The sequence below is a fragment of the Cucurbita pepo genome, chromosome LG04 (assembly GCF_002806865.2).
Source record: "Cucurbita pepo subsp. pepo cultivar mu-cu-16 chromosome LG04, ASM280686v2, whole genome shotgun sequence".
Lineage (NCBI taxonomy): Eukaryota > Viridiplantae > Streptophyta > Magnoliopsida > Cucurbitales > Cucurbitaceae > Cucurbita > Cucurbita pepo.
In genome coordinates, this window is record NC_036641.1 from 8,832,358 (window position 1) to 8,857,523 (window position 25,166).

The 25,166-nt window shown below is 38.3% G+C and overlaps 2 protein-coding genes across 2 annotated transcripts; one reads left to right on the forward strand and one right to left on the reverse strand.

Annotated features, from left to right (window-relative positions):
- Positions 1–1,597: 1,597 nt before the first annotated feature.
- LOC111792591 lies at positions 1,598–3,647 on the forward strand. Its single transcript, XM_023674103.1, has 6 exons — positions 1,598–1,928; positions 2,156–2,213; positions 2,320–2,550; positions 2,868–3,135; positions 3,214–3,291; positions 3,391–3,647. Exons 3-6 carry the CDS (start codon positions 2,324–2,326, stop codon positions 3,439–3,441), a joined length of 624 nt encoding a protein of 207 aa, XP_023529871.1. The 5' UTR covers positions 1,598–1,928; positions 2,156–2,213; positions 2,320–2,323; the 3' UTR covers positions 3,442–3,647.
- Positions 3,648–4,673: 1,026 nt separating this feature from the next.
- Positions 4,674–23,257, reverse strand: LOC111792592 (calpain-type cysteine protease DEK1). The gene is made up of 32 exons (XM_023674104.1): positions 22,853–23,257; positions 22,583–22,758; positions 21,031–21,281; positions 19,019–19,201; positions 18,774–18,909; positions 16,774–16,904; positions 16,572–16,686; positions 15,453–16,485; positions 15,217–15,327; positions 13,955–14,013; positions 13,374–13,536; positions 12,757–13,030; positions 12,498–12,648; positions 12,248–12,359; positions 11,998–12,163; positions 11,809–11,879; positions 11,605–11,696; positions 11,327–11,489; positions 11,128–11,199; positions 9,419–9,796; positions 9,227–9,342; positions 8,839–9,136; positions 8,382–8,701; positions 7,811–8,162; positions 7,398–7,718; positions 7,215–7,319; positions 6,959–7,087; positions 6,385–6,765; positions 6,167–6,304; positions 5,805–6,041; positions 5,278–5,728; positions 4,674–5,115 (listed from the first exon to the last, which is right to left on the reverse strand). Exons 2-31 carry the CDS (start codon positions 22,705–22,707, stop codon positions 5,423–5,425), a joined length of 6,489 nt encoding a protein of 2,162 aa, XP_023529872.1. The 5' UTR covers positions 22,708–22,758; positions 22,853–23,257; the 3' UTR covers positions 4,674–5,115; positions 5,278–5,422.
- Positions 23,258–25,166: the final 1,909 nt, after the last annotated feature.

Genomic DNA, 25,166 nt, shown 5'->3' on the forward strand with positions numbered 1-25,166 from the left:
ATTAAAGTTGGGAGGGACAGTGGAGCATCAGAGGCAGGGCTTGGCGCCGGAGCTTCTTGGGCTGCAACAATGGAGGAGGAGAAGGCCATGACAGCCACCACCATTGCCACCATCAAAGCTTCAAACTTCATGGCCGCCATTGATCACAGATTCAAGCAACAAAAAAAAGCTTAAAGCTTTGATTTTTATGCTCAAATTTCTTGGCTTTCAAATGGGTTCCTCTTGGTTTCTTCAAACTCGATTGAATTTGAGAGAAACAATGGTGGGTTTGTTGGTTTTTATAGCCAATAAATTCTTTTTTATTTTTTATTTTTTATTTTTTATTTTTGGTGGCCAAACAGCTGTCTTGAGAGCCACCACTTTTTTCTTTTTTCTTTTTCTTTTTTAAATAATTTTTTTGGCATTTTATTTTGAAGGGTTTCCCACTTTTTTCTTGCCTTTTTCTATGTTATTGCCATTAATTTTCAATGGAAGTTTCTTCATTTCTTAGCATCTTCCTTGTTTGATGGAAATCCAAGAGTTTAGAACAATAATGGTGTTTTTTCGGAGTGTTCATATGACCTAAATTGACCAATTCGAACCATCCACTGAATTGAGTTGTGTTTTATATATATATATATATATATTCGATTTGGGTTGAGTTCAATTTTTGGTAAACTGAACAATTTGGGTCGTAGATGATATTTTTTTAGTCGGGTCAACTCGAGCAGTTTAAAAATAGGGTTTTAATCCAAACATATTTTGAAAATCAAGAATATTTAAGATTTATAATCAATTTATATATATATATATATATATATTTTTTTTTTCCTTGTATGAAATTATATTTGTTGGGTTGCCATGAGATTGGGCTTAGTGAGTTTAATTTGAGCCCATTAAGATTGAGCTTAGTCATTGGGCCAATTAGGGTATTGGGCCTTGTCATTCCATTGGGTCTCCAAAATTTTTCAAAATGTCTATTTTAACCTTCCCACTCTAAAAAAATAAAATAAAAAACAATTTACCGGCAGATATTGTCCACTTTGGTCCATTAGTATCACTGTCAATCTCACATTTTTTAAATGCATCTACTAAGGAGAGGTTTATACGTAACGTGGGATCTTACAGTGAACCAAAAACCCTTAAAAAATTTCATTTATTTGAACTCGGGTCAACTCAACTAAGTTGATAATCCAAAAAGGAGTATACGGATTGGGTTGGGTTGATCGAGTTTTTCGAGTCATCGAATTTTTTGAATTGTTAAAATGATGACGTGGCACAAGACAATTGGTCAAAACGGTGTACATGAGCCACAGCAGATTGCAGCCACTATGATTAGTACTAATATACGCAAATTCATTCAGTGGATTTTGTTTGGATTTATCAATTCGGTGTCACGTGCACTGAAAAATCAACCGGGTCGACCCGAAATACATATGACCGTCCAATCCAATCCAACGGCCACAAAAATTCCACCATTTTCTTTTCGATTTCGAAAATTAAAAATTTGGGGAAAAAGAAAATTGAGAATAGGGTGAAAACTGAAAAGACAGAAACAAACAAAGAGAGAGAGAAGAAGAAGAAGAAAGAGAGAGAGAGAGAGAGGGAGAGAGAGAGAGAGAGAGAGAGAGAGAGAGAGAGAGGGAGAGAGCGAGAGAGAGAGAGGGAGGGAGAGAGAGAGAGAGAGAGAGCTTCTCTGCAAGTGAACTGAAGAAGAGCGGCTGATTTTTCTTCTCTGTTCCCTTTTGATTGGTGAAAACTAACTGTGACCTCTAAAACTTCAATGGATTTTCTTCCATTGTAGCCATTTTTCTCTCTTCTTGTTCTTCGAAGACTGCTTTCCCATTTCCATTTTTTCTCTCTACGGATTCAACGATTCAACCTCTTCAGGGGCTTCCGTTGATGATGATTACAGCCATGGAGTAGCTCTTTTGATGGATTTTAGACATGTAAAATCTCATTTCCCCTTCTTTTTCCTCTGTGGGTTTTGTTTATATTTGGGGGGAAAGTTAGAATGGCGACTCTGAATCTGGTAATGAGTCAAGGGAGCTTCATTTAATCGTTGTTTTTCCTCTGTTTTTTCATAACTTATGTGAAAATTGAACGAAAGAGTACTTGATTATAGCATCTTCGTTTGGTAATTCGTTTTTTATTGTTGTGAATCCATTGAATGCAGGGTTATTAGAAGGAAATCGTGTTCGATAATCCACTGAGTTTTGGGCTTGAATCTTGAGGTTGGTTTCTAGTGATTTTCTTAGCTTTGTTCTTGTTGGTTTTTGATGATCTTAGGGTCTTTCTTTGTACAATAGAGGAAATGGGTGATTGTGATTTTTGTTGCAGAGATATGGAAAACGAAGGAATAGCTCAGAAAAACAATAAATCTGGTGAAACAGATTTTGTGTTGCAGTGGGGGAACAGGAAGAGGATGAGATATATGAAGGTTAAGGAGCCACAAAGAGTTACTAATAAACCTGATTGTTTAGGGAAGAAGAAGGTTTCTTCTAATGGTGATCGCCGTGTTGTTACAGCTGAGAAAGCTTCATCTACTCACCCAACCCATCGCCTTAACAAGTGAGCAACCGGATATCTGAATCAACGAGTATAAGAACATCATACATTTTTCCTGTTCTTTGTTTCTTATACTCTGATCTTAAATCCAACTAGTTTTAGATTAAAACAAGTTCATGTTCCACCCTTTTTAGAACACTTGATGATGAATCTTTGTATTGGTTTCTACTCTTCTCTTTAATCCAACAAGTTTTGGGTTTTGAACTGCTTAAAACAAGATCATAATCCATTCATTTTAGAACACTTGATGATTCTAAACCCTGGTTTGAAATGTTGATGAGAAGGAGAAGAAATTGTTAAGATATTCTGTTTTCTTGCAGGAACATTGTTTCACCAACTAAGCATCAGAAAACGTTAGCAACATCGCCCGAAAAGGAAGATCGATACTATACAACGAGATGTTCGATGGGCGTGGATGAAAAAGCGTCAATGGATTACCCCACAGGGAACGGAAAAGGGTTTGTCTGGCCAAGGCTCTTTATATCTCTATCTAGTAAGGAGAAGGAAGAAGACTTCATGGCCATGAAAGGGTGCAAACTTCCTCAAAGGCCTAAAAAGAGAGCCAAGTTACTACAGAAAAGCTTAGTTGTAAGTGTTATAGAACCGAGGAATCCTTCGGGTTAGGTCGATAATATCGTAACTCCTCTTCCGTGTCTGTGGATGCAGCTGGTGATGCCAGGTTCATGGCTATCAGACTTGTGCCAAGAGAGGTATGAAGTGAGGGAGAAGAAGACTGCAAAGAAGGTACAATAACCATTAAACATTAACTGAAATCCATACACTCTTCTTTGTTTGTCATTCTAATAAGAATAAACTTTGGGGCTATGGAATTGGGATATGCAGAGACCCAGAGGATTGAAGGCCATGAGAAGTATGGAAAGTGACTCAGAATGAGTGAGCCAATAAGAGACACAAATAGAGACAATGTGGATAGAATAGCTTCTTGTTTGGTAGCCATAGCCATAGCCATAGCCATAGCCATAGCCATATTTTGGAGAATAGCTTCTTTTGGTTGATATTGACTGCTCATTTCTTCTACTGATATCTGTATTGCTAATTGTTGGCTAATTCAGTAAAATCATTATACTTTTTCCTCTTCATTGCTTGGATTCTGACGTTTGTGCTTTGTTCTTTGCTTTGCTTTCTTCATTTTCAAGTTATGGATTGCTTCTTCCTTTCCAAAACTAGGGTGTGTTTATTTATAGCTCATAGGTTCAAATTCCTTGTTTTATAAGAGAAAAATGGGGTCGTGTTAACCCTTTTAGATGAAGATTGAATCATCGATCGATGGATTGACTTATCTAGTTAGCTTCATTGAATACAACTTTTCATGGAATTTTGTATGTATCTATGAGATTGAGTATGGAATTCGGTTTCCTGAAGGAAATTTGTCTCTCATTGATATGTCGAAAACTTTTTCAGACGAATAGGGGAGTTTCGATTTTTTAAGGAATCTCTATTGTTGGTATAGTAGGGACTAAATAAAGCATAGTTCTTCGAAAATTGCCTGTTGGACGAACCACTGTTGTGAGTCTAATTCACGTGACAAATTTCATTGAGAGGAATCAATTGCCTAAACATAATTTCAATCACTTACAACATTCAATCTTAATTCTCATTTTTTATAAAATTAATGATGAATTGTAGCTTGAATCGATTAAATATTTTAACCGGAATAAAAGTTTTTAGATTATTTCAACTTAGTCATACTAGTACTCTCAGTCTGAATCTTAGGATAGTTGATGTACCAGCCCAAACCTACCATAGTCAGATATTGTCTTCTTTAGGCCTGACCTTTAAAATTTTTAAATGTTTCGTTCTCCTCAATCGATCAAGATTTCATAGTTGAATGCAGCAATTCAACTACCCCAACCTTAACGTCATTACTCTTTGTTTTTCCTTTTTTACTTATATCCGTAAATATTTGACCCAATTTGCACGTATCTCGACTATGTGGATCTCGACCACCCCACCCCCACAATGATTCATCATAACAATCTTCTTCAGCAGGTCCTGGGCACAAACAAACATATTTCCAGTGTACTCATACAATATAGAGACAACCCTGTTACAAATATCAACCACTCCGAAATTTTAATCAAAGTTGAAACCAAGTCGTGATCGTCTACAAGAATCAAATGTAAAGTAAAAGATTATATTGAGGGCAAAAGTTCGTTTTTGTACAATTGAAATCGACGTTCGAACTGTCGAAGCGTTCCAAAACTGCAGGTGGGAAGCATAAACATGCCCCAGGCTGCATTGCTTTCTCTATATTCCCCAAACTGACTCGTTTATGTTCCTCTATAAGGGGAAGAATTGTAAAGAAAGAAATTTACAACACAATGCCTATAGCTAAATACAAAATGTACCCATATAAAAGAAAAAACTATGCACACCATTGCTTCAGCATCTTCTTTCCACGAAAAAGTACTAGAAAAACGCACCGTGGCTCATTCAGGATATTGCTTCGTGCTTCGAGCTTCGAGCTCGTTAGCAGCTGCTTATGTCTACCAAATTGTCAACCCAGAAGGGTTGCCCTTAGAGGCAGAGGATACATAACATTGCAACCTGAGAAGAATGGATACACACGAAGGACACTTAACGAACGAGGGACAAACAAAAGGACACTTAATGAAGGACACCAAATTCGTTAAAAACCGAACGAAATGCACCGAGAAAGCACATATTAGGGTCCTAACATACAGATACAAACGAAAGATAAAGGTTTACCAGGCAACTGTATCGTGATTAATAGGTCGAACGAACCCGCTGAAGCAGAAACAAACCGCCAGCCCAAGCTTACTCAAAATGTCAGTGATGCACACAGGCATCTCATCTCATATGATAAAACCAGCTGAAGAGATGATCACGTGTGCTACAAGACATCCAGGGTTACTGATGCTTTTGTGAAGACAGAGAGGACAAATGGCGCTTCTTCGCCCGGGTGTATCGTCGTAGGCACAATTGTGTAGCCCTTTGGATCAGGTTCGAGAACCATCTCGCATGATATTTCACGGGAATTGACATAGTCAGTGCCTCCAACAGATTCATGTAAGTAAATATTGTAAGCTGCTCGACGTCCACGGGTTTTCAAGATTCTCATTCCGATGTAGAACATCATCGAATCATGACTCGATTGATAGTTCCTGAAACCAGCAGCAGTCCTCGAGAAGCTCACGCCCTAAAAATGTATAATTATAAGGTCATTAAAGTTCATCAGAACGAAGATAATATCAAATTCAAGTTAAGGAGAATACCTGAGTTAAGGTAATGAACACATGAACAGGATGTGATGCATCTGGCCCAGAAGCTTTCAATCGAAACTGTGGATTTTGATGCCATGTATCATAATCTTGACAGCCACCAGCACTATAACCTCTCCATTGGCCATGGACCGAGTAACGCATCTCCGGTGGATAGATTCGACAAACATATATAGATCGAAAGTGTATCTGAAAATCTTGCCATGACATCCAGAATATTCCATCTTTCGACTGCAAAACACATTAAATCGCGCTAAGTTACTATGTTGAGATCACGCATTTTTGTCGTGCTTAAGTCGAGATCATACATCCTTTCATCTTACAACAAATCTAGCAAACAATGCATAAGAACAGACCTGTGGAACATGCTTTAGCTTGTGCTTCATCCTATCAGTCCATTCGGGCGAAGAATCGGCCCAAGGGCCGTTCCACTCGACTTCATTGGCCCATGGATTTCGTATTTGAATAAGCTTGTGGCCATCAACCTCTCTTACCTGAATATTCAGTAAAATATTGGACATTCGAAGAGTATATTGATACCAATTTATCAGATTAACAGGTAGAAACAACATACCTGTAGCAACGAATAGGCATGTCCTTGCACAATGCCGCTAGAGGAAATATGCACATCTGAACCTGATGGACTACCAGCACCAAGTAAAAATCCCTCTTGTTTAAAGCGCAACAATTGAGACCATAGCCTACCACTAGCTAAATCGATCTGGGCTTGGGCGCTCCTCATGTCGATCTCCTCACCAGCACCGCCAGTAAGATCTACAAGAGCGTCCTGAACTAGACCGCCCTCCAACGCTTCGTAAGAGCCATGTAATTTGGCATATGCCTTTTCTAATATGGACACCCAGAGCTCGTTTCCTTTCCTACTTGTAGCAAATGCAGGCTTCCCAGGTGATTCACATGGGATCCAATCATCGACAACCACGGGGACCCACTCGCTCTAGAAAGAGAGAATCATCACGTGGAAGTAACCCGACAATAAAGATTAGGAACATGAATAAATAAGAAACAACAGAAGAATTTTAGATCAACCATTGGTGAAGTCAAGCTTACTATAATAACATATCATTTCATCAATGGCATACACATTGACAAGCATGAACAGCAAATGATAGATAGTATCAAAACCTCACCTGAATACAGAAGCGAACTGTATAGATGCCTTCATCATTATACCATGGTGTAATAATCACTTCAGAAATTTTGGACGCCTCGGTTAGGACAGCAACAGCACTTAGGAACCAACAATCGCCTAATCGACCCTGTTTCAGACGTGGATCTTGTCAACGTTAAGTAAGATCACAACCAATACAGACAAACACGATCGTTCCTTAGGAAAAGACATACCAAATGGACAAATATTTAAGAAGTCGTTTCTCAGAGACGAACCTGACAAACATCGGATGGATTTGCAGCCTCGGAAAATAAGCAAGGCTGAGAATCTATTCTGCTTGCTTTTACTAATTCGACGGGCCTCATCCACTCAGAAACAACCTAAGAGCAAACATTTTATGAAGAAAACATGACACTGATTAAGAATCTCGAAATTAGATAAGCAATAAGAAAGAGTACCTGTAGTTTAGAAGGTGGATTCTTTGCATCCACAAACAAGGACTCATCATTTGGAGGAAACTCCTCGTCAGTAAAATGCATTTCTCCCCTTGCAGAGAGGGCTTCTTTAACAGCCAATTCAACGGAAAGCATTCGTTGGTTGATTTCCTCGCACGTTTCCATACGAGGTCTCCTGAACTTCCTTGTGAAAGAATCCACATCGACTACTACTCCGTCACGCTCCAATCTTCTTTTTCTTCCACTTGAATACTGCCCATCCCAATCCACATCGTCCCTATCATACAGATCTACGTCTGCAGGATCACTATCCCACTCATCAACCTGAGGAAAACAAACAAGACATCCATTAGTCAATACGTTCAACGGGAATGGTACCCTGCCTCTCATATCGTAATCGAGAATACAAAACATACTCGAGATGGTGAATCAGCCCACTCCCAATTATCTTCAGTGAAGTCAATAATATTAAAGTCTGTGGAGCTAATAGCAGAATGGAGAGCAGCAATTTCGTCTTCTGTCAAGCTCCTTCCCCAAAGAAAAACATCCATAATGTGCATCTTGGACTCAGCTCCTTCACTGTCTGATCTCCCAAATATGTCGATGTCTGTGGGGGGTCGAACACCGACCCAAATTTCTGTCCCTTGCTCCCAAACGTTATCACCCACATTCAATGGCAACCCAGCCTGGTAGCCATCAAACCCACCATCTAAATAGCAGGTTGCTTCTCCCAAATTAGCATCAATGGTCATAGTTACAATATGCCACCTGCAAATAAAGTTCAAAATATTAAATAGAATTCAGCTATGCCAAAAAACTATTCTCCAAAACAGCCAAGACGGGGTTGAAAGCAAAAACTCAAAATCTCAAGCACGAGAACGAGAGAGCGGCGCTATTCAGTCTGCTTCACAAAACAAATAACAAAAATGCAGTGATATGAATCAGTGGAGAAGCTACTGGGTCTAGTTCTCAAAACAACTGACAGACCTTCCATCAGCAATACTGGTTGCACTTATGCTCCATTCCTTTGTTACAGTAGATTGTCTGTCACCTTTAGTAATCAATCTGAGACCAACTTGTCCAGCTTCAATACCTTGTTCGGAACCAGCCACCAGAAATTCCCAGCAAATCTTCTTCTGATACTCTGTCCCGAACAGACAAACAGGGCCCGACTCTGGCTGAATCAATGCAGCCATTGAAACACTGATTTTTCGACTTCGACATAAACTAGCATCAATCTGACCACAGTGCTTGCCACTTCCAATTGGCTCATCATCAAGGACACAGACAGCACCAAGGATTCCTGTCTGCAGAAGTACAATGAAAATAAAGGGTACACATTATTACAATTACAAATTCTTTCGAACTAACGCCTGCTAATCTATAGTACTTTGAACCAAAAAAAAAAAAACCTTATTTCATCATAGAGGGTGAAGTACTCAACCTGAAGTGCACGGCGAGCTAACTGGGCTACTCGAATCCTACGAGCAATGCTTGACACTCTCTCTCGAGCAAAAGAATCCTCAAGCACAGAATCACCTCCAACCGCACGCACTGCTGCAGCCATGGCAGCAGCTTCTCTTCCACCAGCATTTGGAATGGAGGACATCAGAGAAGCTTCTATTTCCTTCCACTTACGCTCTTCTTTCTCCAGTAAAGCCTTCCTTCTTTCTTTACCTCTTCCCTCCTCTTCACGTCTTTGCATTAAAATTTCTTCTTCCATTTCTTTTTCCCTTATATAACTATAATTTTAAAAAATGAAACGTTTAGAACGATGCAGAAAATTACGGATCTTCAGTAATTCTTAGAGAATAATAAACAAAGTTATTTACCTCTCCTGAATGATTTCAAATTGTCTATGGTCCTCAGGCATCCACTTTTTTATTTTCTTAGCACTCAGGTCTGAAAAGCCTATGCTATCAAGAAAAAGTCTTAAACGAACCTCATCCTACAAGAAAAGAAAAGGAATCAACCAAATGAAATTAATTTTTTAGGAAATATAATCGACAAGTTTCAGAACCTACTTGAACTCGCTCAGCTTTGGCAGTCAAGCCAAGCAATAGCAGTAAATAGCCGCCAAATTTGTCCCACATGTATACCCATTCTGTATCAATTGCCTCTTCCAAAGCCAAAATGCGAGCATGAGCACACATTTGTCTTCTGTGGTCAACATCGTTAGTTGACTCATGAAAAAATGTCCTTCTATATCTCAGTCTACAGAAGAAGGATCCAGCAACTAACTCCTCATTTCTCAAACGATCTCTAAGTTTCATAACATCTGCCCTTGGAAGCACAAAATTTCCTGCCCTATCACGCATGACGGTAGGATCACCAACCAGAAGAGCTGCAGAACTAGCCGATCGCTGTGGAGCTGAATATGTTCCAGATAATGCATTTCTAGTCTGAATTGAAAACAAAAATTAGTCCATTTAGATGCAGGGACAGCATTTCAGTCTGGAAATAGATAAACTGAGGCAAACAAAAGTTGCAATAGTCAACAAAGAATGGCACCTTGTAAAACATGCACTAGGGGCATGACTGAACATTATAACAAATTTGTTTTGGGTGAATAAGAAATTATATGATCCACTAACATAACAGAGCAGATCAAACTGCAATAAAAAATTACATAGAAGGTGATGAAAGGGCATCTAGTTCAGCGCTGTAGGGGAGATGGAAGGTACCCCCTGCATTCCCCCCAATCCCTGAAGTCCAACTAAAATGTGAGGTTTAGAGGCTTCTTGCTACAACAGGGACTGATAAGACTTTCTTCAAGGGTTCTCAAAAAAGTTATAGAACATTTCCATGAAATCAGATTTTAAGATGTTTCAGAGCCATTTAAAAAGATGTCTGTGAATCTACCTTCTCCCAATACTTGAGCACCAACAAAAGATGCCTGTGAATCTAGGAATTAGGATTGTCCCAAAATCTTTGCTACGTGGATTTTAAATCATTCAAGTCTATTTAATAATGAATTTATAGACTTTTCCATGCTCCGAGTCCTTTTTCCATTAGACCCTCCATAGAGCCACCAAACGATATCAACTCGAACACCAAACCTCTTGGAATTACCCACAATACATAATTCTGCCCAAAAAAAACCTTCCTTTCTCTATACTTCAGAGTTCAGAGCATAAACATTGGAAATCCATTCCTGTTCTCTATCCCCCACCTCCATTTGAACAATTTATGCACCTTCCAGAACATCAACAACTTTGATTCCTGTTTTATACAATAGACTCCATGATTATGACACTATAGTATCATTAGAACCCCACAAAGATTACATCAATCTTTTGTCCACCTCAAAAGACCATTCAAACTACATCTTCTTCTAAGCCATATATTCATGCACTACTATATTGCTTACCACCATCTAGTGGAGGTGCTTAGAATTTTTGGATTTGTTTCCCCCCACCATGACAGATCTTTACCAGATTCTGTTGTGCTGCCACATATCTGAAAAACTAACACTACTTGGCTAATGAAGTCTAAGAAGTTTTCAAGATATGTTGTTTGAGGTAAATAGAAGGATTATCTATCCGTGCCAGGTTGAGAGAGTTCCAAGTGAGTTACAGGATATTATTATCTATCCGTGCCAGGGTCGTCTAATCTCTTTTGCTTGGGCTAGAAGAATCTGTCATTTATCATACAATATTTTCTGCATTTCCAAAAATTGATATATAAATAAGAAAAGAAAGCTTGTATAGGAATGTACTGCAATCGAACACACCTTGGTGGCAGACCGAGAAATTGCTTGAATAATAGTTTCCTTGCTGAGAAAATGAACTGCATCTTGCATCATCTACATAAATTTGATAGCATTGATATTGTATTAAATAGTGAATATAAATTGAAGAGCTAATTCTTTTACAGAGGCCTTAACGGTGAAAATTCACAAGTTGAAGTATTCGGCACAATTAATCACATACCTTGAGAGTTAAACATGGGCGAGAAACAGCAAAACCAAACGAGACAACGAGAGTAACTGCTGATACAGCGGCTCCAGCAAATGGAGGATAAATAAGCAAACTTGCAACAACACCCCAGCCTTCAGTTGCTAATGCTATCCCGTAAAGCATAAGGAATGCAGCACTGTGGAGAATAAATTACCAAATATCAGACGGTCGTTTAATCAAGTCGCATATAAATAACAAGAGACAACAGGCTTTTGTCAATAAATCAAAAAAGATCAGAGAGCTAAACAAACCTGACATTCTTCCCGCAATCTGCATGGGCATCATAAACATATACAGGAAGAACTCTAGGAGAGTAGACTACAATTGGTGGTGAAAGTAGAACCTGCGAGGACAAAAGAAAGGTCATTAAAAGAAATAACATTCAACTAGTTAAAAGGCAAACAAAATAAAATATGAATAGCAAAGATTGTTAAAGAAGGTCAAGTATAACTGACAGTTAAAGCTCTTCCAGCCAAAAGAAACAAGAATAAGAAATAGCCAACAGATGCTCCCACAAATGGTTTGCCTGAGGGATAAAAAAGAAAGGCATTGTTAGGGTGAAATATTTTTTTATCTTGTAACCGAACTCATAACATTTCAAAAGGGAAGAGAAACAAACAGAACAACAAATATCCTCATTTCACCTTCAAACCATCCAACAAGGAATGCTGCCAAAGCCAAAAAAAAGGCAAGGAAACAAACAAAAAACATTTGGGTCCTTGTCAAATAAAAGTTGTTTGAAGCCCAATGGTGGACAGAGCCAATTGCGAGAACAATCATAAGAAGCACCAGAAGAAATGCTGCCCCAATCTGTTTATTGGAAATAAGGTGATATGAGCAAAGTGAAGATGGTTGAAGTAAACAAGAAGGAAGTAATTACAAGTCTTCTCTTACCGTCCACGGTTTAATTACAACTATAACAGCCGATATAGCACCAAGTAGCAAGAGAAGCCCAATAAAAAGGAATGCATAGACACCACGAGAAAGCGTCCAGCCATCATCTTTCCTGAAAACAAACCCATGCTCAAAAGGTAAACAACGATCTCTCTTCTTAATGTTAAACTAAGGTTGGCCAGTAATGTATCCAGCGGCAAAGTTCAGGGATAATCCCACCCTTCTGATTGTACAAGGAATAGGTTCTCACCATTTATAAAATCCAGAGCAAAGAGAGAGCAAAGCAGGGATGCACACCAGCGGAAGCAAAGCAGCAAGAAAATCTCCACTTGTAGGAACCTCATCATCTCTTGATTTCACAACTTCCAAATATGATGCACCACAAAACATGACAAGAACCACTATAAAGGAAACGATGAAAACCAACTTTAGGTAGGTCTATAGAATATAAACCACTAATTCCAAGAACCTTATTCAAAAAGCCAACTACAGAAAACCTGAAATGTTACCTGTGAATATGGCAACACAAACAGCAGAAGAGAAGGAAAAACGGTATGTCGAGAACCATGAAACTATTGGCAGCACACCAGTGACAACTAAAGCAATTGCAGACGCCATAGCCCAGCCAAGGTACACAGATGTGACATAAGGTGATGAGAAGCTTTTGTCATCACCAGTCCACCCTTTGTAGCGTAAATCATTAAGAGGCTTGGTTGACACTATAGCGCCAAGGGCGATCACAGATCCAGAAAACAATGACATGCAAATCACAAGAACAATACCCTGTGAAATCATCAGAATAGTGAAATTAGATGCAGCATTGGGAAGTGATTGAAGAGTTCAGAAATGAATAGAAGAAATAAATAAATAATAGAAATTAGATGCAGCATTGGCCAAGCAGTAAAAAATAGTACTCAATAGGTCGCTAAAATTTCAAAACCACAGTTCAACAACATGACCTTTAAGCACCAAATGGCCCAAAAACACAACTGATTTGGTTCCAAAAAAGTATAAAACATTTTTTTTCTTACATTGGAAAAAGAGGGGAGGCTATAATTTTTTTTTTTTTAAAATACAACTTCAAGAGGTTATAGACATTTAAAAAATTTAAAGCAGAAATACAAACCTCCTTTGTTCCAAGAGTTCGATGGTTTCCTGCAGACCCCATGCATTGTACTCGGGGAATCCAAAACTGACACCCATTTCGAATCCATATAGGAATGGAAAGAGAAAGACAAGCTACCATGAGTGGTACTGTTAAGGACAGCCCTAAAAGAACCGATGACTTGCTGCAAAACAGACAGTTAACAATCATTCACCAAGGAAAAAAGATTATGCATCAAAATAAAACTTAGAAAAGAAGGGAAAGAAATTAAAAACTTCTGCAAAACAAAAAATGAACGGAAAATGTCTCATAGAAAAAAAAGTATGGACGCTCAAAGAAGGCACCAAGTGAAAACAAAAAGAGAGAGAAACAATTGCATGGAAAGGAATCAGAAACTGTGCAGATGAAATAACAATAAAACAGATGAACCATAGGACTCAAAAGAAAGAACACAAATTTTAGAAAAATGGGCTTCAATGTAACAGAAAAGTGTGTGTATCAATGCGAGTAAAAACATTTCCAGGTTCCACCTTTTCCTGGCCAACACAGTTCTATAATTTTACCAAAAGACTAAAGATATTTGGTGGTAGAATTATACAAACCTCAAAAAAGAAAGTAAAAGCCCCACAGAAGTGCTGAGCAGCCAAGCAATGAACCCATACTGCAAAAAAGAGCATATTGAGACATAGTCACAAATAAAAAAATCATATCATTAGAAACCTAATGCATGTGGACCAAATCATAGAACTAGACATGCAAAATAGCATCAGCTAAATGGTTCTTACTGAAAGTAAAATGAAATAATGTCCGGGGCATACAATAAAAACGGTCCAACGAAAAAGAAAGTCCAAAGAGCTACAGAAAAGGATGATACCAAGAAAAAAAATCCCATTCACCAAGGCCCAAAGCGAGGTATGAACCTAACACCACCCATAACTCCCCCTCAAACCTCTCAGTGCCTCTAAAAAGTCTCTCATTCCTCTCAAGCCAAAGCCCCCAAAGAAAAGCAAAGAAGCACACCTGCCAAAGAAAATTGGAAGTTTTCTCCAGAAAGGGGCAGACAACAAAACCTCCTCCATCCAAGCCCTATAACCCCTTCTCCAAAGCAACAGAACTCCAAAAGCATACCAAAATCTAGACCATATTGACTGAGCATAACTACAATAACAAAGGAACTGGTCTAGATTTTTTGACACACCTCTACAAAAGAAGCACCATTGTGGTCCCAAAAATCAGGGTAAATGTATGCGGAGTACAAGTCATTCACTCAAGGAGAAGAAAATGAAAGAAGAGATGACTAGAGGAAGACAGCAGTCCTAATAAGAAAGAAGGAAGAACTTGAGAGGACTTGGTTCTTGTCTCTAGTGTTAGAATCCCTTTTGCGGCTCTGCCCTTGTAATTTTTTTACAATTCTCTATGAAAGCTCAGTTCCTTACCCAAAAAAATGAAAAAAAAACAGAACTACATTAGAAGCTCAGGGAAGAAGGGGAACAAAAACTACCGTGAACAACAGAGCAGTCCCTCAAAACCTAAGACCTCTATATTGACATACAAAACCTTTAAGTCCGCAGGCACATGGACTACACCTGAAGGAGCCACTATCAAAGCCCAATCTTATAATTTAATTTGAAATTTGTTGACACTTGTGGCCAGAAAAGATTTTGATAAAGTATTTCACCATTCACTCTTCACTGTGCTGACAAAATAATGATGCTCACCCATATGAGCTAAAGCCAAACAAGTCCTTATGAATTCAATGAACTGTTGAAACAACTTTTTTTTTTTTATAAGAAACAATTTCATTGATGTAAATCAAAACAGCCTTCATATCTATGTATATTTAATCTCACAATGGAATGCATACCTTCCGGGGTTTTGAGGTCATTGACATTTTTTCGGCTTGCAGTGACTGGAGGAAGGCCATAATTGAACAGACCACAGGAGATAGTAGTAAGACAGCAAAACCAAATTCAAACTGAAAGCACAAGAACAAGTTTAGTCCGAAGAAACAAAAAGGATACTTTACATTTCACAAGATTGGTAATTCCGAAATCCAAGGATTCCATTGAACTCATATGTGGAAATAAAAGTTCTATTTACCTGTTGGTGTTTTGCGTTTATAATGTCAATAGTTTTTGGACGGAATATGGCCACAATGATTGTTTCAATTATGAAAACTAGACTAAAGATCACCCATGCCCGTTCTGGGGTCCCAGCAACATTGTGTAGTACAAGCCTGGAGAACTGAAGCCACCTTTCAAGCCCATGAAGTCTAAGTTCTTCAGACAGAGAAATTTGATTAGGCAGCATGTTGTCAACACTGTTTGAATCAATGATGGTAACATCAGTATTATCTCGATGTTCTCTATCCGCATCCAAACTACTCCTTTGAAGTAATGCAAGTATAGTTGGATCCAAGCTCTTCTCCTTTAACATCATTGCAAAATTAGGATCCAACCCTTTATTCTGCAACAAACTAGCCAATTCACGATCCCCTTGTCTAGAGCTTCGTTTCAATATAGATGTAATCCTCGGGTCACTCAACCTTTCCTGCAATGCCAAAGCCAAATTCAAATCCAGTGTTTGTTGGTTTGCAGAAGTTGATGTGCTCGATTCACAGCCTTGGCTGTCAAGCCCACTACTAGAACAAACCACCAAGGTACTATGATGATCAAAATTTTTATCCATGAATGATGAAGCTGCATCAGGCTCTTGGATTATAGAACGACAAGAACTACTCCGCAAGGCCAAACTTGGCCGTCCACTATCCATGCTCTTATCACTGTTAATCCCCTCTTGGGAACTACCATTTCGACATAGGATGCCATTCCAATTATTAGCATCAACTGTACATTGTGCTGCTGCCCCACTCTTGCTAGTAGATTCAATACCATTACCAAGGTGACCTACCTCAACACTACTACTGCGTTTCATACTTGAACCACAACCATCTGATGAGCTTGATGAACTATTTGGTTCTTTCCTGCGAAAACCCTCTCTCAAGCGAATCACTGTGCTTTGCAAGGCATCTCTCCTAGCAGCAAACGGATCTGTTGCTGAGAGATGACGCATCACAGCAGCACCCAATAGAACAGAAGCTACAACTGCATAACTAATACAATGTCCCAAATACCTGATGCAGGAGGAAAAATGAGAGCAGTTGATAACATGTACAAGGTTTAGTTATAAGAAAATAAGATGAAATTGGTAGAAACAAACCAGTAGTGAACTCCAAAGCAAATGAGAAAAACACGAGACATGCCAGCGACAAAAAGTGCTAAAACACCACTTTTTAACAGCTGGAACCCGTACAAGCATGCCCCTATATTCCAATCTACAAAACATGTACCCAAAAAAATCAAAACATCAGAAAATGGAAGAGTAAGTAAGGCTAAGTATAGGCAAAGCAGTTGGGGCATACCAAGAATGATAACAGCAGCAGAAGTAATTGCACCAAGCCAGCGTGCCTCCTTAGCCGTAAGGCCATATAAAATAGAGTAGGCAGCAAGTACTACAACTGAACCAACATAAAGAAGCCCAAGATGCGAAGCCCTGAAAAATGGACGACGCACCCAAAAATGAACAATCATACTATTGGCTGAAATAATGACAACCATCAAAATTCTTGAGAACCGAAAGATGAGATAATTGCTTAACAAGAGTTCCAGTGCATATTAACTCCTCTTTCCAATAAAGTCTTCGTGCTTTCTTTTAGTCAAGGGTTAAAGTTTCTTTGCAATTCTACATAGTTTAGATTGCATGCTTAGAATCATTCAAACTTGACTTGATCAATCTTGCTTGGGAGTGATTCGAATCTCAAACAAGTGTTCTTGCCTTGAGATATTCAATCAACAAAGTAATCTTAATCCGAATCTTACTTTCCCTTGGAGTAATTCCTTATCGTTTTTGAGGTTCTAGGATATATTTAGATCTAAAGGTCTTATTCTTCAATAAGGTTGGTAGATCAAATCCCCAAGAGTTGCAATCATTTGAAATAAAATCAAATTGATTTGGGGTTTTTAACATTTGTGAACTAGGGGTTTGTAAAGCGCTTACGAGGGTTCTTAGATTTAACTAGCCAGGGTTTCATATCACCATATTTATTTCCAATATTGGTAAATAGTTAATTGATTACAACATAAACTACTTGCATCAGTCCAAACTGGAGGAGTTTATTCCTTGTGGTTGATGAACAAACCAAAACCTTGTTAGAAGAAACAAAAGAATAAGAATGGATAAATTCACTTTTGTCGTGAAATCAAAATATGAAAGATTGAGGACACAAGAATCCAGTGAAAAATAGAAAGAGAGATGCATAATAAAATAGGGATGCCAAAAAAACTAGCAATAATAACAGTCACTGACGATTTAACAATGAGGAAAGAATAATATGTGAGAGCTTTGATAACTTGCCTACTAGATTGACGAGGATACAATTCGTTAGGATCAGGTGGTTCGGGTAAAGAAGCCAAGGGACCCACTTCTATACATTCAGAATATGCAAATTTATATGCCCTCCGCACATATTCATCCACATCTAATCCATTTCCTGAACCAAGAGAAAAATATATCAAACAGAATGCAAATACATATTCCTGTCTAAAAGAGAATGCAGAACTAGAAGAAGCTGTAAGATGGTAATGAACTTATGGGTATACCATTAAAGACCATCCGACAAATGAAGAGCATGTTGATCGCTAAGGCAATTGCTGATATACCAAAAAAGAAACCAGAGGGTGAATAACGCTCAGATGCACTAGAACCAGCTGTAACATATACAGCACAAAGTTCATATGCACATAGTAGAGCAACCGCCAAAAGAAGAAGAATAGCAACAGCCCCTGTCCAAGGACGAAACACATAGTGATGTCAAGATGAATGTACAAAAAAATTAATTTCTAAGGGGGAAAAGAACTTTTAAAGAAGAGATTACTGCCCACAAATGATCAACAAGGCACTTTAGATAACAACAAAAAAAACCCGCTGGTATAACATTACTTTGATTTTGACTCTATGTAGAAGTTGTAAGGGCATGGTGGAGAAGGTGCCTATTCATCTCTTCTTTCATGATAATGGTCAGTTCTATGCCAAAAGAAATTGTGCACTATCAACCAAAACAACTAGTTTAAAATAACTAGGAGAGTCTTCAAAGGTGTCTAGTCGGCTTAAGAGGAGGTTTGAAGTGTGGGGGACCTTTACATCTGACTTACAATGTTCATGACAAATTTCCGTAGTGTTTTATCCTTGAGAAATCTGTTCTCCGTTTAGGGAGAGATCAAAGCTACTTTTTTATATACCTTTACGTGCTTACATCATCGTGCAATTCGCTCATAGTTACATCATCAGCTATATTTGCTTACAACCCAAAGNGACGATTTAACAATGAGGAAAGAATAATATGTGAGAGCTTTGATAACTTGCCTACTAGATTGACGAGGATACAATTCGTTAGGATCAGGTGGTTCGGGTAAAGAAGCCAAGGGACCCACTTCTATACATTCAGAATATGCAAATTTATATGCCCTCCGCACATATTCATCCACATCTAATCCATTTCCTGAACCAAGAGAAAAATATATCAAACAGAATGCAAATACATATTCCTGTCTAAAAGAGAATGCAGAACTAGAAGAAGCTGTAAGATGGTAATGAACTTATGGGTATACCATTAAAGACCATCCGACAAATGAAGAGCATGTTGATCGCTAAGGCAATTGCTGATATACCAAAAAAGAAACCAGAGGGTGAATAACGCTCAGATGCACTAGAACCAGCTGTAACATATACAGCACAAAGTTCATATGCACATAGTAGAGCAACCGCCAAAAGAAGAAGAATAGCAACAGCCCCTGTCCAAGGACGAAACACATAGTGATGTCAAGATGAATGTACAAAAAAATTAATTTCTAAGGGGGAAAAGAACTTTTAAAGAAGAGATTACTGCCCACAAATGATCAACAAGGCACTTTAGATAACAACAAAAAAAACCCGCTGGTATAACATTACTTTGATTTTGACTCTATGTAGAAGTTGTAAGGGCATGGTGGAGAAGGTGCCTATTCATCTCTTCTTTCATGATAATGGTCAGTTCTATGCCAAAAGAAATTGTGCACTATCAACCAAAACAACTAGTTTAAAATAACTAGGAGAGTCTTCAAAGGTGTCTAGTCGGCTTAAGAGGAGGTTTGAAGTGTGGGGGACCTTTACATCTGACTTACAATGTTCATGACAAATTTCCGTAGTGTTTTATCCTTGAGAAATCTGTTCTCCGTTTAGGGAGAGATCAAAGCTACTTTTTTATATACCTTTACGTGCTTACATCATCGTGCAATTCGCTCATAGTTACATCATCAGCTATATTTGCTTACAACCCAAAGGTTCACCACTTACCCCATCTGTACAAAAGTACACAGTTCCAATTCATCTTGCATTTGCATCTTGCATGATTGAACATAGTTGAAGGCTTACTGACGCTATCAATACCTTCATACCCGACTTTCACCTTGTCCTCAGGTGAAATGTGGCAATCGTAGCTTGATACGTTCATAAGGTTCTCCTTATGCTTCATATGCTTTCAGCCCCTCCCAATTAATTAATATTTTGAGCTCTCCCACTAGAGAAAATGGCTAATTTCTAAGCTATAAAACTCAAGAAGTGTCTGCATTCATACTTCCTCTCCCGGAATTTCCATACTATCACACTGTGCAAAAATGGAATTAGGAGAAGAATTTTCTCATCCTTGTTTCATTAAAAAGTGGTTCCTCAGAATGGCTACAGGATACAAAAATAAAAAATAAACACCTAGATAGAAGCATGAAAGTGAAAAAGTGTGCTGCTTGATTGACGGTATGCCCACTCTTAAGCATACTATTATTTACATCCACGAGGAGGACAACTGTGAGATCCCATATCGGTTAGAGAGGGGAACAAAGCATTGCTTATAACGGCGTGAAAACCTCTCCCTAACAGTCGCATTTTAAAACCTTGAGGGGAAGCCCAAAGAGGACATTACTTGCTAGCAGTTGGTCTAAGATGTTACAAATAGTATCAGAGTCAGATACGGGGCGGTGTGCCAGCAAGAATGCTGACCCCAATAGGGGTGAATTGTAAGATCCTACATCAGTTGGCAACGAAGCATTGCTTGTAAGAGTGTGAAAACCTCTCCCTAAGACACGTTTTAAACCTTGAGAGAAAGCCTAAAGATGACAATATATGCTAGCAGTAGGCCTGGGCTGTTACAACAGCTGAATAAAGTTGTCAACTAGAAAACTTTATCACACATTAGAGGAACAAACTTAGGACACATCAAACTCTAAAACATGCATATGCATAAGGATATAGAGATCACTAAATTCCTAAGACCCTATCCACACTTTGCGTTCCTACTTTTAAGGAAAAAAATGGCAAGTTCTTCAAAATGCTTCTACATGTGGTTTCTAGACCTAGACAACTGTTACAGGGCTAGAATAGATAGTAGTGTTCTTAACAACAACCGGACTACATGCTGCCTGTAAACATCTCTCTCCTCTCCCTAGCTGAATACAAGAATTTTACCACTAACCATTCAAGGACGTCAAATATCATTCAGAAAGATAAGAATTGATAAGAATTTTGTTCACCAGATAGAAGGAAGAGTAGTAATAATCTTTTCAAAATTAGACTAATCACAGCTACGTACTTGAGCTTTGCCATTGGGTTCTCCACCATAGCATAATTGAATAAAAGGCCAGCAGAAGAGCGGTGCCAGCCATCACCACAGCTAGCCCGATTATGTCTCGACCCAATATTACAATCAACCAGCAACCCCATATGATCAGCACCACGATTGGTGAAATAACTAATATCCATGCAGATAAAGAGAGAAAACCACATAGCAAATCCAGCTGAGGTCCTTGCAAGATGTTTGGCCACTTTCTGGCAAAGATCCAACTGAAAAATGATTGTGTTGCATTAAGATTGATGGGAAAATATAACAAAAAATATTGTCGTTTTTACACCATGTAGACAAGAAAAAACATATCAGTTTTCTATTAGGCTGAGAAAAATGGATTAACAATCATCGACGGCCACACAGACATTTCAAAACAGGGAAATTATTTTATTATAATGAATAACATATAACAACAGATATTTCTTTTCTGAGGAGATATAAAACAACGGATATTAACCTACCGTTTACCTTCAATTCAACTGCTCAAAAACTAGAGAATTCGCCTCAATGTTTTAACCTTTGGGGCTTTAATAAAGTAAGGGATATAATAACCTTTGGGGCTTTAATAAAGTAAGGGATATAATTGGTTTATATCCTGTAATAGCCCAAGTCCACGCAGATATTGTCCTCTTTGGACTTTCCCTTCCGAGCTTCCCCTCAAGGTTTTAAAACGCATGTACTAGGGAGAGGATTCCACACTCTCTTATAAGGAATGTTTCGTTCCCCTCTCCAACCAATGTGGGATCTCACAATCCACCCCCCTTGGGGGCCAGCATCCTCGCTGGCACACCGCTCAGTGTCTGGCTCTAATACCATTTGTAACGGCTCAAGCCCACCGCTAGCAGATTTTGTCCTCTTTGGGCTTCCTCTTCTGGGCTTCCATTCAAGGTTTTAAAACGCGTCTATTAGAGAGAGATTTCCACACCGTTATAAGCAATGCTTTGTTCCTCTCTCCAACCGATGTGGGATCTCACAATCCACCCCCCTTAAGGACCCAACGTCCTCGCTGGCACACCGCTCGGTGCCTGGCTCTAATACCATTTGTAACGGCCCAAGCCCACCGCTAGCAGATATTATCCTCTTTGGGTTTTCCCTTCCAGACTTCCCCTCAAGGTTTTAAAACACGTCTACTAGGGAGAGAATTTCACACTCGTATAAGAAATGTTCCCCTCTCCAATCAATATGGGATCCCACATAAACCATATAAGAGCCTAAAGAAATGTTTGATCCAGACCCCTTGCCCGACTATCTACCTACCCTTCCTTGATTGCCCCTTGAACAGTGATACTCACACATGTAAATATTGACTCTATGTAGATGTACCCACTATGAAGCACTATCAAACACCGATGTCTCGCACCAGTATCCACTACCTTACACAAAGTTACAAACCACTAAGACCACAACATTCTTGATTATGACCTAGACTAAATTAATGCGGCATTACATAAATTTCTTGTGCCATCCAAGAAAAATTCAAAAATAGAAGAAACCCATATCCAAAACAAGTAAAAATTACCTATAAATCCGCCATGGGCGCCAGTTCACAGCCCAGAGTATGAAAAACGAGGCGGAGCCCAGCACCGAGAAGAGCGACCCCGATATCACACACGCCAATACCACCTTATGTTCATCCCCTTCCATGGCGTCCTCCGACTAGCTACCCCGCATGCATCAAAACCGATATTCACTCCACTGAAAAAATAAAAATAAAAAGCAAAAAACGATTAAATTCAAACCCATAGCTTAATAAGTCACCCATGTGGGCAATGAAATGGATAATTACTACCTCTTTCACTGCAAGGGATTGAGACAGAAACAGCATGATTATGAAATTCAGCTAAAATGGGTCGTGTTCAAACATGGAATTTAGGGTTTGGGGAAGAGAAATTTTGGGCCTCAGCTCGGCATGTGAAGTAAAGTGTGAGAGAGAAAGAGAGGTGAAGAGCGAGAAAAGAAAAGTTGTTGCAATCAAAGTCAAAAAAAAGGAGAAATGAGAGGAAGATTAGAACAAATTTTAGGGTTTGTTGATTTGGTTTTATCTTGGTGATTTCAAAGATTTGCCATACCAACCCAACAAAGAAGATCAATCAAGCTTAACAAAACCCTACTGGTTCTCTCTGTACTTGGAACACTGGAGAATGAAACAAACGGGAAATTTTTCTAGAGAGAGAAAATGAATAAACAAAAAGAAAAAAAAAAAAATTAAAATTATAAAAATTATAAATAAATAAATAAAAGATATCTCCATGCCGCATTGACGCCCACTCTCGGACAATCCGCGGGTAACACGCGTCAACATTCATCCATACGTTGACTTCGTAAGACTTAATGGCTGCCCACGTGGCGAGTTTTTATTGGTGAGTATGTGTTCACGCGCGTAAGAGCAGGATGAGGTAGACAATGTCTGAATAGGAGAATTTTCTTCATTAAATTAAAAGACAAAAAGGGTATGAAATTGTCAATAATTCAGTTGAAAAGGGAGAAAATATAATAAAATAGAAAATAATATTTTTTTTTTGTTTGTTTTAAATTTTGACAATTTTGACCCCCCTCTCTCTCTCTTAAAAAGACTTTAACCAACCAATAGTCAACCTAAGTATTTCACTAATTCAAATATTTTTTCGTCAATTTTCGTATGACGGTCTTGTCATTTTCATCGTCATCGACATTTTAAACCTTACTTAAGAAGTGATTAATAAACTTTAACCTGTAAAATTGAGTATAGTTCCACGATAATTGACATGTGTTTTGTTTCGAGATCTAAGATTCAGATTCTCATGCCTTACATTTATTGTACTAAAAAAGCTTATTTTTAAATATTACATCATAAATAGAATGGTCGGAGTTTCAAACCTATAATTTTGTATAAGTATAAATACTCTAATTATCGAGTTATGAGCAATATGGTCGACCTGATTCATTTATCATTAAACTCGGATCATTTAGCACCTAATTATATGTTACAAAAATAAAATATAAATTAAAAGTGGCTCTGACAGTCTGTCCAGTCAAGTGACAGCATGGACTTGCTTCGTGGGCCCAACGAAGATAGTGAAACGAAAGGGACAGTGGGCTGAATGCCCAGCCCAAAAAGGCTTTGGGCCCAATAAAGCTGCAAGGGTAGAGTCCGATGGGCTGATAATCATACAAGGCCCATCGGCCCGTAACACTGCATAGCGAGGACAATATAGGAAGCTGCAACGTTTCCACACCTTTATAAAGACGGTTTCATTTCCCTCTCCAACCAATATCAATCTCACAATTCACTCCTTTCGATGTCTAGCGTCCTCACTGACGCTCAGGCCCCTCTCTAATCGATGTGGGATCTCACAATCCACCCTTCTTTCGAGACCTATCGTCCTCATTAGTACACTACCCCGTGTCTGGCTTTCATATCATTTGTAACAATTCAAGCCCACGGCTAACAGATGTTGTCCTTTTTGGACTTTTACTTTCGAACTTCTCTTCAAGGTTTTTTAAAATGTGTTTGGTAGGGAGAACTTTTCATATCCTTATAAAGAGAATACTTCATTCCCCTCTTCAACCGAGGTGGGATCTCATAGAAAAATCTAACTCAACCAAATCTTTATAGTTTGAGTTGGATAGTTCGAGCCAGTCGAATTATCAGGTCATGTAAACATTATAACCCATAATTTAATAATTTATTATTTATTTATTTTTGTAAAAAACATATAAAAGTTATAATAAAAGCCACGTGAGAATCAAAATAAGATCTAGACTTAAATTGAAATTATTGTATTTTATAGGACTTTTTGGACAAATCTTTGAAGCTTTGATTTGACTGACAAAAGTTCCAATCTCAAAATCCAATTTAGATTTGGGCCTAAAACAGTAATAATCAAGAAAAAGAGGGGTTGAAAGGAAAATAAAAAAAGGCCAACTTTTTTCTTATTTAATTTATTTTTTAAAAGTTTTTTACTTTTTCATTATATTTATACCACATTTTCTTTTAATTGAAAAGTTGAAAATTTGTCAAAATATTATAATGATAATCTTGAAAATATAAATAGATATTCCTTGAAATAATAAACCAAACTTCAATATATATATATATATATATATATTAAAATAAAATATTT